At 38.5% G+C, this 16,394-nt stretch overlaps 1 protein-coding gene across 2 annotated transcripts in view; it reads right to left on the bottom strand.

The window, feature by feature from the left end:
• Nucleotides 1-14,997: 14,997 nt before the first annotated feature.
• LAMA2 (laminin subunit alpha 2) overlaps nucleotides 14,998-16,394 on the bottom strand; it is a 352,955-nt gene continuing 351,558 nt past the window's right edge. For both annotated transcript variants that reach the window (XM_050315959.1, XM_050315958.1), the window contains exon 63: nucleotides 14,998-15,248. In XM_050315959.1, coding sequence (XP_050171916.1) covers nucleotides 15,091-15,248 — 158 coding nt within the window. In that variant the 3' untranslated portion in view covers nucleotides 14,998-15,090. The remainder of the gene's footprint in view (nucleotides 15,249-16,394) is intronic.

Below are 16,394 nucleotides of genomic sequence, written 5' to 3' on the forward strand. Positions count from 1 at the left end.
TGGCTGAGGCAGCAGAACAGCTGCAGCTGAGGCAGGTCGGTCCCCAGGCAAGAGGCTTCGAAAGCCTGCAGTGCTCCAGCAAGCAAAAGGAAACAGGTACCAAGAAACCAGAGTTCTGGTGCTCGCCTGTTTTTATTTCCCATCTCCCAAGTTTCAGAGATGCTTTCCTTCAGGGACCCACCTTTCCATCAGGTTCTGAGATGCTGAGGACAGTCTTTCCCTGATCCAGCTCAGACAAGGGCTAGAGGTGGTCTCCCACACTCAAAATTACTTGGTGGTATGAAAAAATTCACTAAAAATCTTTCCCATTTAACTAAAACTACAACACAAGGTCTTGCTTGCAATTGCAAATCCTCCCCTCCTTCAGGGAGGATTGAATTGAAGATTTCTTGTCATGAAAAAGAGCTGAAATGCAGATTGACACCCAAAACCTCTTTCTGCAAAGATTCCCAGACATTAGCTTGCTTAGAAATGAATACAAAGGAGTTAGCCTGCTACATTTATTCAGGCTTTTAAAATTTCCCTCATGAATACAATATTTGCCAATGTCTGCCAACTCTGCACCTTTCATGGCCCTTTCAGCTCCTTCCAAAAAAAAAGTGGGAAGTAAGGAAAAAAATTCTATTCATGTATTTGGAACTCATCCACACAAGGATTTGCTGTTTCTTTAAAGAGATGAAAACTGTACTAGCCTTTAATTCTGTGTCTGAGATGTCCTGACTTGCAGCAGAGAACAGAAAGGCTGTATAGTTCAGATTTTTTGTTAATATGGATGTTCCCACCTGATGCCACTGAGCAACAGACTGAAAATCAACCATGAAACATCTTAAATAAGGAGTGTCAGTAAAGGATGTTTCTGATAAGATATTAAGTGGAATTACTTAGAGTTAAAAGTATACTGTAAGTCAAAGCCATTGAGGAGGCTCTACGGCATTCAAATTTCTTGCCTTTTCTTCTCAATGAAGTCGATGCTATCCTCTTATTCTCTGTGGGTGTGGACCCATAGTGAACTTCATAAAAACCCTTTCTTTCAGCTAACAATCTGGTATGTTTACGCTACCACACTGAAGTGAAGCAGATAACCCTATTTGCTGCTTTATATGTTAATTCTATTTTAGCAATGAAAGATGCAACATATAAAGACTTCTAGTAGCATCTGGCAGTTTCCAAAAATTGGGTGGGGAAACAGTTGGAGAAGAGTATAATCAAATTATTTTTACAACTGGAGCATTTAATCTTTTCTCGCTCCACAAAAATGTTCCTGTCTTTCTTCACGTGTCCCATAGCTATTTGTATAGCTAGAAATATGAAGTGTACTGAAGTGAGCTTTATTTCAGTAATGTCTGACCACTGTGATTTTTCTTACTTCGTGGTTTGTCTCCCTGTCATGAGATAGCAGGCACTTGTAATGCAACCCTCTCCACAATGTCTTTACATACATTAAAGGTAAGATGGCATGAAGTTTTGTCTTCTGACCACCATTCAAATGACGTTTTCAATGTATTAAAAAGAAAATTATTTTCACTTGCTCAAAGTAACTTACAGATCTAAAAGTATTAAAATATATATAAGAAGCATGGAGAAGATATTGCTTACAAACTTACTTGCTAGTTTGAAAGAAATAGATCTTGTTTTTGGAAAATGTATTTATATCACTTTTACCAGCAGCAATAAAAAAGCCACTACTTATTACTGCCTAGTCAAGCAGATCAACTGTCTTCCTCATTAGAAAAAAATTTAATTCTCTTTTACCTAAAATAACTGCATGTGAAGACTAATGAATTGCTCAAAGCTCCTGCACATATATAATCCAGAAAATAGTTTGTTATTTGCAACTGTTATTGTCTTGGTTCTGAATAGCCCTTCCACTGGGCTTGTGAGTATATTTTGGCAGTCTGTTTGCAGAAATATTGGAGAAATATAGCTAATTACTGCAAACTGACATGCACAGAAATTTACGTCAGAAAAATTAAACAGGGGGCTGTGGGGTTATATGGCAAGAAAATCCATCTTTCCAACTATGGCTGAATTTGCAAAGTGTGAGTTATGATTACAGTAGGCTGACTTGGTCCCCAAAACAGGGCACCTCAGAAGGACTTGGCTTTTTAGGAGAGCAGGGCTGAAATGACTGTGTTTTGTTTGCTGTTAATTTAAATTTGCACTTCTTGCTGTACTGAAAGCTGGGCAGCTAGAGACAGTTACAATCATTAATTGTTTATGAAAAGCCTTACCCAGTCTTGGATCCACGAATAAAACCAGTGTAGATGTGCTGCATTGTGTTTCTTTTGTGACAAAGAAGGTGTAAACAGCAGAAATGTCGATGGTTTTCATGCTGAAAGATAAATCTTCTCCATAATATGCTGGAATAGAGAGGTTTAAGGTACCCAGACCAAGCCACTCCCATATCACCTTTATCTCCCCCCATTTCCTAACCAAGCAAGACAGCTTTCCAAGCAGTCAATCCAGGAGACTTTTCTGGAGTCCCAGGCTGTGGAAGAGGACAGAAGTGCACCAGTGGTGGCAACAGTACAGGCTCTCTAGAGGGCAGGTCAGTGGAGGGGCCTCTTGCCCTTTTTCCCCTCACACTAGTACCACTCAGTTACAAACTAGAAGAAGCAAATAGCCTGGTCCTGAGCATCCGTGGAAGGGACAAAATGGTGTTTCAGTCACGTCTTTTCTGTTGTGGCCTCGTCTTTGTAGCAGTGCACTTGTGGAAGTACCTTGTGTTTTGCCTATTCCCTTGCTCCAAGTTCGAGCAAGTTTGGAGAGGCAGATAATTCTTACATTCTGTATATTAGACATAAGATAAATTACTTTCTCCTTCTTAAAGAGATAAATAGTGTTTGACTTTTTGTTAATAAGAGGGGGAGAATGGTCTAGCAACCTCCCCTGTCAGGGCAGAAGAAACCAAATTGCACTTCTTGCAGGTGGGCAAGACTGAAGCCACACGGTGCCCAGCTGCACAGTTCCATCCTGATCTGGCCTCTGACGCTTCCTGAGAAAGAAGCACTGTGACAATATCTTAACATGGGCTGTTATTATGCTTTAGTCAGTTGGCATTACTTTAAACAAGCTCTTAGAACTAAATAAGCGGAATTGAATAGGGGGTCTGATAGTGAACTGCAAGAGGACAATTTAGAAAGGCAGTAATACAATGGTTGCTGCTGACTGGAGTCTTGCTATCAGTGAATAAATTCCAATATATTTGCCTCTTCCAATTCTACAGTGTGTCCCCTAATTGCATCATTGCCTTGGAGGGACAGTAGTTCTTCATCAGCTCATTCAAATTTGGTCTGGAGGCCATGTGACAAAATATTGTTTCATTGTAGTGAAAGAAACCAACTAGAAAAAAGCACCGGTTCCTTAATGCATTGCTCATTACCCATGAAGAGAATGATTTTAGCTGTATTGCTGCAATGGTTGAACACTGCACGCCCTTGTCTCTCCAGTCACATTAAATGGGCTTCAAGGCAAGGGAGTGAGTGATGAATATTTATTCTGTTTATTACTTTGAAACAGCACTAACCATAAGCAGATCAGCAAGAGACAGGCTGACAGTGTGTGTATGTCTAGCTGTCTAACTACTGTGAAAAATGAAGAACATGCACCATCGCTAAATAAGTTTGTTCTTGTTTGTTGATGTAGACACGGATGTCTGGTTTTGAAGGAAGGCACATGGGGAAAGAAAGGGGTTGAATTGGATTTAATTTATTTTGTTTTTTAAGCTGACATCACTATGTACTGTGCAAGTGTAAGAGGGTTTTCAGCATATGTAGGCTTCTTTATAGCCTATATATATAGGCTTCAGTATATATAACCTTCTTTAGAGACATGTGGTTGGCAGCTGTCTTCCCACAACTGGAGAGGGGAATGTGAGGTTATATTTAATTTTTGTGTCATATGAGGTTACATTTTCGTGAGATGTCCATGTGCTTGAAGAGCCTGTGTAGCTGATGACAGTATGGTAATCACAGTGTTGGCAGCAGTCCAGAAGGAAGAAACACTACACTCCCCCACCCCCACGCACAGCCCCCGCTCCCTGGTTTGAACAACCTCCTGAAAATATTCAACTATATCATCTCTTTGATAAGATGGTGCTTTTTGAAGACGTACTTGAGTATCTTAGATGCATCACGGCTACAGCATGTGCACTGTTAGCAATTTCCAGCTTCACAAGGTAGTCGTAGATCACGCAGCACTTTCTTTAGCATCTAATGGGCAAGGTAATACCGGTGGCATACACTCTCAAGAAGAAAAGAAAGTGATTAAAACACTACAGTTAATTTTTGGTGTCTAGATCTACAGCACCTCTTGTGCTCCAGGTGAGCTGGTTTTGGACAGGGTGTCTTCTGAGGGTGGTAATTGGTTTTCCATAAAGGCTGGAATAACTGCTGGTGGATTTCAATAAAACTCTGCCTGCACTGGAATTAAAGCACTAACACTGCTGTGGGTTTCTTTATGGCTTTGCTGATTCTTTACATCACTTATTTCCTCAGGATACAGCAAATTAACACAGGAAATTCTTCTAGTGCCCAAGTTATCCTAATTGTAACCGGCATATACCCAGAATTGAAAGTCTTTGAGACTGAGGGCTATGACAGATGTGATTAATCTTGGATCTACTCCAGTGCATATATCCTAGTATGCTATTTACTGGACTATAATTTCCACACAAAGACAAAATAAAATGAAGGCTCAGTATAGAAAAGGAGTAAGTTTTCTAAGAAGTCTTAAATAACTAAAGATACCAGGACCAAACACAGGAACTCTAATGTATTCACAGTATTTAGAAATCCTCTTCTCCCTCATTTACAGGGGAAGAACCTTGCTGAAACATAGCAAATATTAACTATAAACTTAGTAAACAAACAAGGAAATGTGTTCGAACTTCCTACTTTTAGTGTTTAGATATCTACAATTTCAGTCCGGCAGACATAATTCCCTCAGTGACTGCTGTTTGAAGAAATACTTTTTTGAAGTCTCCTCTGCTGTCACTCAAAGCTGCCTACCCTACCCCCTTACCTCCTTTTCACTCACCTGCCTGCCTTTGCAGTATCCCTTTCCTCTTTTCTTTCAATTTCAGGTGTTGTGAGAGGACCTGTCACACAAAATGGTGGCCCCATACACAAATTTTTACAAGACGACTTTTGGCAATTTTTTCCCCTACCAATGAAGGATAGACATTAATCCTTAACAGAAATGTCAAAAAATGTTGCAAAGCATTGGAAATTCCTAGACCCTTTATGTTCTTGTCACATGCACTAGGGATAGTTGAGAACCCACGTGGTATGGAATCATTTCTGTCACAGGACATCCTTCCTTTATTATTGCTGTTGCTGTTCAAGGCCAATCTGTAAGAAACTGCACCAGAGCTACTCAGGCATGTCTGAGGAAGATCTGCCTTTGGTAGATCTGTACATAATTTTTTGACGTGTTATCTTGGAGAGTCTTGCTTATTGACTTTTGATGGAAATTAGCACACAGGGAACTGAAGGCAGAAGTTTCAAAGGACAAACAGATAAAATAGAATGGCGTAGTTTTTACTGGTAACTTGATTTCCTGTCTTTAATGGATTTGCTATGGGCATGCTCTTTGTTGTAAGCCTAGATCATGACATTTAATTATCAATATAAAAATGGATGAGTTAATATTCCTAAAGCATCCTAAAGACAAGTACTTAATAAATACTATGTTTTGTTACCAGTTTGTATTAAAAACTTGACAGTTGTTACCAAAATTAGTCTGCAAGTTTAAGACCTTCAGTTCTGGTTGTATATTTATTTTATACATATCAGCAAAAAATATTTTATTGTCTTTTTAATTTTGGTAAGATTTTTTTATTCATGGTAACTAGATATGTGAAGCTTAGATCTCAACTCAGAATGAATTTGGCTGTTCAAGTCCCCTTGTATCATAGCTTGAAGGTGTAACAACAGCAGCAATTTCTAGTGAGAATACTTAGTGTAGCAGTATTGCCAGGCAGTAATAATTCTCCATGTTAGAACAGCCATTGGTATGTAAGCTGTACCGTCTGCCATTTAGTTATTATTCTCGATAAGCACGAAGCTTTAAATACTTTTAATCCAACACAGGTTTTCTTAAGCTGGTGTGAAGTACTAGATGTTGGCTTCCATTGTGATCACCACCATTACATTCAAGTTCCAAAGCCACTGAAATAAATTTATACTGCTGAAAGACTGGAGGTAGGTTGTGGTGCAGTAGATCAGAGTCTTCCATCCCTTTTGGAAGGATCCTATTTTGGGCACCCTTCATAAAGAGGCTGAATGGCCTCTTGACTGATGCAAGGTTTTAAATTGTTGATTTGTGTTCTTTTCTAAGCACTGAGTCAGAGGCAGATCAGTATGATTCAGATGTATTTGCACTGCTGTATAAAACTTGTGCTGACACACTAATTGTATGAGCTTTTTCACAAATGGATACTGAGTGCTAGGTGGTTGAGATCTTTAAGGTTGGCTATGGCCTAGCTAACATATGCATTAACAGGGATATTCAAATGTATCTTTCTCCACTGGTTCCTTTTCATTACACTGGAAAATGAGCTTTAGTTGCTTTGGTTGCAACACTTGATAAGGCTATGTATGCCTCTTGCCCTTCCACTTAGAGGGGAAAAAAAAATTAGAACCCTCAGACCCGCTAATGAAATAGAGGAAGAAACATGGTCATTAGATGGAGTGGTGGTTGGCTCCTGAGCCAACTCATCTACTATAAGGAAGCATTTGATGCTCTTAGGAGACTTGCTTATTTCGGTGGATAATGGTTCTGTTTATTGAGTTTGCGCAAATGCATTTGATTTAGTCAATTTAGGCTCTACATTTAAGCAAATTACAACTTAGGACTCCATCAGCAAGAGGTAAATTAGTTTGAACGCATATAAAAGGATCTTGCTGAGGGTAAATTTACAGTCAAACCATTACATGGAAATCATAATGTGCAGTACATGTCAGGTTTGATAAATGAAGCAGGACTGTAAAATTGCCCTTATCTTGAAGTGTGCTTGCATTTAGCCAGCTACAGAGCTCAAGTGCTGTTATGTCTGCTGTCTTGAACTGGCTCAGGAGAGAGAAATCTCTCCAAAGTTGAAATTACTAAATTTAAAAAAGACAAGAGGAATCCTTGCAAGTATATAAGCTATGCAGCTCTTCTTCCACTGCTCCTTGGTCTCACTCTCACTGGGACTCTTGCCAGGTATGGGCATGGAGTGCTGATGCCTGTTAGGGAAACACATTAACACAGGAGAAACCCTGTGCACAAACACAAATGGGAAATTACTGCCTCTCTGCAAATAGGAAGAGCGAGGTATGTGCCCTCTTAAAGCCCTTTCTACTGTGTGGTGGAGGCTTTTGTTTGTTTGGGGTTTTCTTTGCTGCAAGACTGTTTTCTCTAGATCTAGCGGTCATCTGCACCTCTTTCAAGAGTATCCCCTGTGGTACAGGAAAAGAATTATTTTGCTTTCTTGATTTCCTCAAATCAACCACATAATAAATTATAGAAAAAGTCAGGTAGCCAAACAGTTTTTAGTTTTGTAATTAAGACTTTTGAAGACTTTTGAAGTTTTGAAAATGTAGTATATCTGTGAAGAAAGAAACCAGTTGGTGCACGTAAGGTGACAAATTATCTTATTATCAGTGCAAAATACTACCAGTTAAAACTGTCAATTTTGATATACTACAATGCAGGATATTACAAAGATGTCACACCACAAAGTGAAAGAAGAAATAGTTTATTAAAAACACCATGGAAAAGAGAAAGGCCAGTTAAAAGATAAAAATTTTTAATTTCAAAGATGTTTGGTGGGGGGAACAGAAAACAGTCCATGAACTAGGCAGCTAAATGGTAAACTTAATTTTCCATCTGTTCTAGTACTTTTAATAGTTCCTAAGCAGCAGCAACATCCAATGTCTTTTATGGAATCACACTTTAGAGACTTCACAAACCCAACATGCCACTGCCAGCTGGTGTTTGAAAGCACACTGCTGCTGCAGTTCAGTGTATAGAACTGCTTGGAGGCTTACAATAGCAGATGCCTTATGGACAAAGTATACAAAGGTGTGCTTGTGCACTGTGGCCATGCACTGAATGTGCAAGCATTGTGAACCTGGCCTTAGAGCTAAAGTGTGGATGAACATACTTTTAGCTCTACTGTATCTCCTTAAACCGTACCTTGTCAGGTTTAAAGTGTGTGTACTGGATTTTGATCACTGGTGACCACTCAATCCTTCTTTAATGTAGCTGGAAAGCAGCATGCTGTCTTTAATGTGTATTTTCAAGTGTACTGTCTGGCTATAGGGTTTTTTTCCTCTCTGTTTTCCCTTTATAAGACGGCCAATAAGGAACTTCCTAACATAGGACAAGTCTTGAATTTTCTGGCCCACGGTAATTTAGAAACATAGTTGAAAATCCTGTTTAGATCCATAACCATTAGCTACTTGTTGAATACTTGAATACAGTCAAAAGTATACAGACGCATTGAGTAGAATTTTATGTTTAATTTACATGAGAAAAGCCAGAAGCAAATCACAGTAAGCTGTTTTGTATCTGGCCCTGGTGCAGATTTGCAGATGAATTACTCCTATCTGTCCAACCCTTTTCTCTGCCCTGCTATAATGGCATTCCTGACATGCTTATTTCCCTGCCGTCCCTTTGGCTGTATGAATGTGTACTAAAGTATGTAGATGCGATATCAGTGTTTTGAATGTTGTAACCTTTTCCTTTGGTGTACACCAGCTGTATGCAACATTGGATGAAAGCTGGGTTTTATAATTTAGGGCAACCCACTGTTTCAAGTAGTGTTTGTCTGGGTAGTTCACTCTTCTGCCCAGCTGTCCATGGCCTGGAGGAGATGCAGTAGAGAATTAGCAATACTCTGGCCCTTTGACCTTGAGACTTTGCACAAAGCAGCAGATTTGTAACAACAGTCAGAAGTTAGTTAGATTTTCCTACTTGCTGCAGTGTCAGTGAATTCACAACCAATCTAATCAGGTATTCCAGCTAAATTCACTCCCTTTGTTAAACCTTATTTTCCTTAATGTGGAGATTTGTTCAGATTGTCAAAATGGTTTGAATAGTAGCAATAATGCAGCCATCAAGAGAAAAAAATGGATTCAGGGAATATACATGTCAGGTTAATATCTCACTTTCTTAATACTGCCTCTCAGTGACAAAGATCTAAGCGGTTGTGCTTGCAGCTCTGAGGATTAAGAAACTAGCTAGTAATGTTTTACATTACCTGGATCTGGAAGTTTTCCTCTAAGCTGGGGTTCTGCTGTATTCCATCAAGAGTAACCCTAATGCTGAGTACTGTAGCAGATGGCAGCAGAGCTACCAAGTTCCTTCCTTTGGGAAGAAAGGTTTTACCAATGACATTAGATGAAACAGAACCCTTAGGGTGGCAGCAGGCTTGTCTGCAGCTTCTGGTGTGACCAAAGTTTGCTGCCTATTGGTCACTGGCACATTCTGGCCATGCAGCCCTGCTGTTTCATTCGATGAATCAGGCTCATAGTTTGGATTCTGGGGCACTAGGAGCCAGTAGAGCTCTGGAGGTGACATTTGCAGATATGGCAAAGGACAACCTGTTGTCTTCCCTGGTCATCTAAAATAGAAACTGTAGTCTGGTGGCTGTACCAATAACAGTTTAACATGCCATCATTTGTTTTCAAGCAGCAGTATTTCTTTTCAGCTGAAGGTTTACTTCCCCCTCAGTCATAGGACATGGTTGTCCATGATGCAGAGAAAGAAAGAGCCATGAAAAAAGAGGTGATGATTTGCCCTCGATTTAACATAAAAACAGAATCTTTAAAAGAGGAATGAAATAGAGGTCTTGCTTGAGCAGGTGCTAAATAAGAAATACTAGAATAACCTGTAATATATGCATCTTTCCTTAATCTTGCAGACTGATGTGAACAGAGGTATCATTCTCTGATGTCTTAGGCCAGTCTACACCTGCAGGCATCTCAGGGCTCGAGAAGACTATAACTTCAAATAACTCAAAGTTGTGGAGGCAAGGGCCCTGGTGTATTCCACCTAACCCTGTGTCTCTGAGGGTCACAGGAGCCCATGTCACTCTGTGTGCTTCCTTCCCTCAATGCAGAGGGATGGGCAGTTTTTCCTCTCCCAGGGAGCCGTTCTGTTGACGTGAAACTCAGTGAAAGAGTGAGGCCTTTGGCTGTTTAAATCAATTCACGTTGTATTGCAGTACAGAATCATAATGAAGAAAACCACAGCAAATGCAGCTACTCAAGGGCCTCAAGTCATCCTTCCTTGCTCATGCCAACTAGAAGAACCAAAGTTGTCAAAATAAACTATGTTTAAAAGGGGAGATGTCACAGCAGATTATTCAGCTTTGCAGAATTTTTCATAATATTATATATAATAAAAGTTAGTCTTGGAAACTCTAGACACCTACCTTCATTATTATCTTTGTTATGGAGTGATAGTTACATAGATAAATGTAAGGGCAAACAGAAAGTATCCATTTAGTTTTGTAGTCAAACGTCCTTTTAAAAAAGGTAGGAAAAAAGGAGCAGCATTCAGAGAGTTTTGTGCAGTTCCCTTCAAAATAATTTACTCTATAGTCAAGTGAAAACTGTGAGATAGTGTTAGATTTGGGCTAAATAATCTAATGTTGGTCCCAGAGGGAGCATGAAAAATGTATGAGAGCACTGACTGCTGGAGGTTTTTCCCTAGGGTTTTCTTTCTTTGCTGAAATTAGATATTTTGGTTTGCTGTGTTGCCCACTAAATTTGAAAAGGAAAGGTTTGGTTTTTTGGAGTTGAAACAGATGGGTCATATTGGGAATTATCTGGGACCTCAGGTACCTGAAAAATTATTTGTACTCTTGACTATGAAGAATAACACCATAGAAATATATAACCTGAATAATTTGGGGTCTTCTTTCAATTTCATTACATGACACATCAGCAGTGTATTTAAAGAACAATTCTGAAGAAAGGTCTGTATGGTTTTGTGTCTATTTATGAAACATGACTATGTCTATTATGAAGCATGAAAGTGATATTCTTTTTTATGTATTTACACCAGAAGCTCAGCCTATATGGATGACTGAAGAACTGGTAGGATTTTTAAGCAATGCAGATGGCATACATTAAAAAAAAAGGTTAAAAATTGAGTGGTCTAGCCATGGTATCTCATTAAATTACTCTAAGAATAACATTTTTCAGTGCATAGGATATTTTCAGAAGAGTTTTATTTGCTTTCATAAAAACTTGGACAGCTGAAAACTGCAAAGTCTTCTTTGAGGTTTTAAAAAACTGGTGTGTATGTGGGAATTGGGATCTTTTGGTGGTTCTTCATTAGATGCATTCATATGAAAGTTATGGTGTACACTTTTCTTGTCAGTCAGAAACAGGTCAGTGAAAAATTTTATTTGCCTGTGCTGTAAACCCCTCAGCAGACATCTGAGACAACCCAGAAGCACCATAGCTGAACAAGTGAAAGCCTGGAACTGGCATTCCTGGTGGTTTCTATATTAAAAGAGACAGGGAAATGGTTTGGATTTTTAAGCATTTTTTGTTGTGCATTCTAGAGAAAAGTCCTAAGAAAAATATTCTTCCCCTTAAAAGCTTCTATAAAGAGCTGAAAGCATGATTTAGTAGAAAGAAAAAGTAAATTACTCCTTAGAAAGAGTTTAAGTTGAGAACTGCTTGTATTTAAATTTGAAAACACAACCTTTTTCATGCATACCAGTTTGCCTAAAACTACAGATTAAGAGGGATTTGTCCCATTCAGAGTGACTGTTCGTCATAAATGTCTAAAAAAAAATTTACTTCAGTCAACAAGGTTAATCTTAAACAATTTTAAAAAACACCTGGATGTGAGTTTTTCTTCTTAAGTTCAGCACCAGAGTATTTAAAGTGTGTGCAAAAAAAAAAAAAATCTGTCAATAAAAAAAAGACAGTAAAGACTTTTGTATGCAAAATATCCACCAAAATAAGGTTTAAAATACTTGTGTACTGTGGATGTGTATGAGTTTGCAGTCTTGATTAGTTTTCAGTCTTGAATTGGAAAGGCATTGTCTTGCTCCTGGAACAGTTAGCTGTGGCATAATCTAGCAATTTGCATATGGCTCTGAAGCTCACAACCTGCTGGTTTCAGGCAATTTTAGTCTTTATCTAGAATCTGACAATCTATGAATCTCTTGTATGGCAAGAGATCTTGTAGTAACAGGGAGCTGGGATCATTCCCAGATGCTCTGCTGAATCTTCAATGCAGTAAGCTTTACTAGCAGTACTTGCTGCATCCACTCACTGATCTGCGAAAACAAATTAGTCAGGTTTTTCTCTTTTAGCTTGGCTATTTGCTGAAGTAGCTGTTGTTTCAGCCTACTGAGTGTATTTCCTTTAGCAGAGGACAGCAGATGGTTGATTATTTCCACTCAAAAGTTCAAGAAATGAAATAATGTGCATTGTTTAATTGTTTTTTGGTCTCTCCCACACATTCCTGGAAGGTCATGCTAGAGAGAAATAATTCAACATGGCTAGGAACATAAAGGCCTCTCTTTTTCTTTTTTCCCTTTCCATTTCTTTCATTCAGAAACTCCAGTAATTGTTTTGAAGGCAAGGACATATTTATGTGAAAGACCATTGCTGATGCAGCACTGAGCAGAGCAGTAGCAATTTCCTGCCTCTCAGGCTGGCCATGGTATTAACTCATGCTGCTCTAGTTTCAGTTGTTCAAATTTCCCTTGTGTTTTCAAGTCCAAAAAAACCCAACCAGGCAAAACAAAATCCCAAAACTTTGCAAACAAGTTTGGGTTAAAAAAAAGAATCCAACAAGTTGAATCGAATCTAGAGGCTAGGATAGGAAATATGTCTAGGTAGTGTAACGGGCCAAGTGGCTTGGCTGTTCTGTGTGTTGTGAGAAATTTATAATTGTAACATCCATCCCTGTGCAGAAAAGTCTTGGGGCTTCATTTGTTCATATTTTTCAAGACTTTTGGAAGTACTCAGCTGTATTTGAAGTGTTATGACCTGCTTTTCTTGAGCTGCTCAAACTATCCTGAAATAGAGGGATGAGAGTAGGTAAGTACATAAAGCACAAATAATAAAATAGAAACACATTAATATTTTACATTGTGCTTGTTAGAAGCACTACCATGTAGAAGTTAAAGGCAGTATGTGTCCCATAATTAGGCTTTTTCAGAGACAAATGCATGCTTTGCTAATTGTTAGCACTTTGAACATGGGCAACACTGCATGGCCATCAACTGTTTCTTAACATTAAGGGCCAATTGCAACTAAAACCAGAATACTTGCTGAAGGCAATTATTTCAGGGCTTCACAGGAGTTAGACAGTTTTTCTTCAGGTGTATCTGATTGATGGTAGTCAATGATGCCATTAGAGTGGCAGTATACATATTTACTATCATCTCTTTAATGCACTTTCCCAGTGTAAAGGTGTCCTTTTTTTTTTCCCCCCATGGCAGTTTAAAGAAACATTGTAAGCCAAGGAGGCCTTTTGTAAAATACAAAGCACTCCTGCAGGAGTGCTCACTGTCAAGCACAAGTTTTTCAGCTAGCCTATGCACATATTTTGCACTGCCTTTTTTAGTAATGTCAGAAGTTGTTCTGAAAATGTGTATTCAAGGCCCTCTATGGGCAGAAAAAAATAATTAAAGACCCTCTTTTCTTTTAATTGCATGGTTCTGCTACCTTACTGCTAGGGTTTTTTCTTTTGTGTAGCTAGTTTTTTTTTACGTTCATATAGTAGCTGTTCTATATCACAACTTTGCAAAAGTACAGTTTAACAATTTGAAACAATCCACACTTTAGTGATGATTTCATAGTCCTCTAAAACATACAAAGCACTGAGGAAAATCACTAGGATCTGACATTTTAGTGAGAATCTAGGCAGCAACTTTCATCTCTCCATCTATGTTTCCACAGAGAACTATAAATTTTATTTAGGGAAGATCATCTAGGGTGGCTTCTGCATTCAGTATTCCTCACAAACTAACAGCATCAAGCAGAAGCAGTAGAGTTGAACTTTGGAAGCTGCTTTTAAAGTAAGGCTTTCATTAAAAGGATAACAGTAGAGATTAGTGGTAGGTGGTGCACTAATAATCTCTGGGATTCTCCTGCTTCACCACCATTCTGCTCCAAGTGTCAAGATTTCAATCTTCATTTAAAAACTGGGTTTGCGAATTTTGCTATGTGCAACTTCAATATCATGTGTAGTTGGGAGAGACAGGCAGTATCAAACTTTATTTATTAAGGATCATTTAAAACTGTATTTTGAAGTAAGTAATAGAAGCTGGTTTTATACTCCCTCCATTAGAAACTCAATCTCCCAACATCAAACAACATAACCTCTGTTAAAATCCAGTGCTATTCAAATGATATAGCAGGGATTTTAGGTGCAACATATTTTCTTCAATAATCCCAAATACATTAAGTTGTAACATTTTCCTTCCTGCACTTGGTTGCATAGTTATAGCATGACAGTGGCCATGTAGACTACATACAGTTTTGGTTTTCTCAGTGAAACTTCATGGGAAATATTATGGTCAGAAGAATTTTCTAATAGCTCTCAGGAGTGACCAAAGCATAATTTTTTGAAGCAAAGTAATATGCTAATGAAGGACAGAGCTGTGCATGCACACAAGTGCATTGTATTTAGAATAGTAAAGGAATACAAGTTTACAGATGTACTTCACCAAAAGCATTTAGGGAGCATTTAAGGGAGTTGGACTCAATGATCCTTATGGGTCCCTTCCAATTTGAGATATTCTGTGATCCTATGTTTCATAAAACTGAAACAACTTGCATAATATGTAGTCTCACTCATCACAAGAATGATGAAACATTTGCATTTCAACTATAAGAAAAGGGATATAAAGAAATTATTGCTCTACTCCCTTGATGAGTGGGGGGCAGGGGAAGAGGTTAGTTCATGAATTCTTCTGAGGTCTGTTCAATTAGACATTTGAATATACCATAAACACTACTCAAATACTTGCATAAAAACATTTTATTATGAATGCAATGTAGGTATAGATTTTTTTTTTAAATCTGAGGTGCCTATATAAACAAACCCATACTGACTGAAGGACAGTTAGTTTGCAGGGCACGACAGTGGCTGAACACCCTTCAGCTCCAAAGCTCTGCTGAAGTTAATCTCTTGAGGTTTTGCAGTACCCTTGGTGAGCTTCAGAAATCGAATACATCCTTTAAAACGGATATTAGTAGTCAGCCCAAACTGGGTCACGCCATCTGAAGGAAGGGAAAAAAAGGAACTGCGTTAGTTTGAGTTGATACTTAATTTTGTTCTTTGAGAGTCCTGCAGGAAAACAGATGTCCCCAGTAATACATGTTTTATTTGCTGTATATATTAATTAGTAAAAAAATTACAAACATTATAAGTAAATGTGATAAATGTTTATCTCAGACAATAATCTAGTCTTGTTTTGTTTTTCTGTCTTTCTATGACAGTGGCAGAATCTGAACACATTTAAACTGCCATTGTAAATCATGGATGCAACTTGCTAGCTATAAGTGGTGTATGATGCATACATGCTAGTCCGGCAGATATTCAAGTTCTCAAGCTATTTATCCACAAAATAACAGAGAAAAAAAAGGCCAAAAGGGATGCAAGTCTTGGCTTTAATGTCAGAAAAAAGCCAGTTCCCAGGATGGACTTCAAGGGACATTTATGGACTTGTTTTGACAGTTTTCAAGCATGCTGACTTTTTTCTTGATGATAGTAAAGCCAAGGATTTGAGTACAGCTCTTCCACTAAAGGAGGGGATAGAAGTGAGAGTGGTTGGACTGGGAAACTGGAATTATTTCTCTCAGTTGCTTGAAATTCATGGCCCAACTTGTTTCTCAGTGCTCTGCTACCGGGCTGCTACTGGGATGCACTTCGATACAAATCTATGGGACTGATAAAGTAAGAGTTGCAGAAATAACTTTACATCTGTAGAAGACAGATTGCCTATAGCATTATTCTGTTTCACAGAGGATGAGATGGCTGAATCCATTTGTCACTCCTTGCACAGTGAAGAGTGATACTAAGAGACGAGTAATAGTTTTTATGGGTACTCAGGAATTTATATTCTTGTCCATGCTGTGGTGCTGAAAATTTTCTCTACACAGAAAATTCTCCATCAGCTAATTCTGGCTGGTTTATGAATGTTTTGCACTGTTTATGCAGCTAGGAGAAGCCTCAAGAGAACTGGAAAATACAAAGGCTTGCTAATTTTCAAAAATCCCATGATACTGTGTTTCAAATTGGTGATGAAGCTGTCCAGGTATTGGGAATATTAAAACAAATCTTGGATGAGCTAGACTAGATGGCAAAAGAAGTGTGAAGTGTTTACATGTGCAGTAGGTTTATTTAATAATTTCATAGTTTGTCAT

This window comes from Myiozetetes cayanensis, unplaced genomic scaffold (genome assembly GCF_022539395.1).
Source record: "Myiozetetes cayanensis isolate MyiCay16 unplaced genomic scaffold, myiCay2020 scf2-11, whole genome shotgun sequence".
Taxonomy (NCBI): domain Eukaryota; kingdom Metazoa; phylum Chordata; class Aves; order Passeriformes; family Tyrannidae; genus Myiozetetes; species Myiozetetes cayanensis.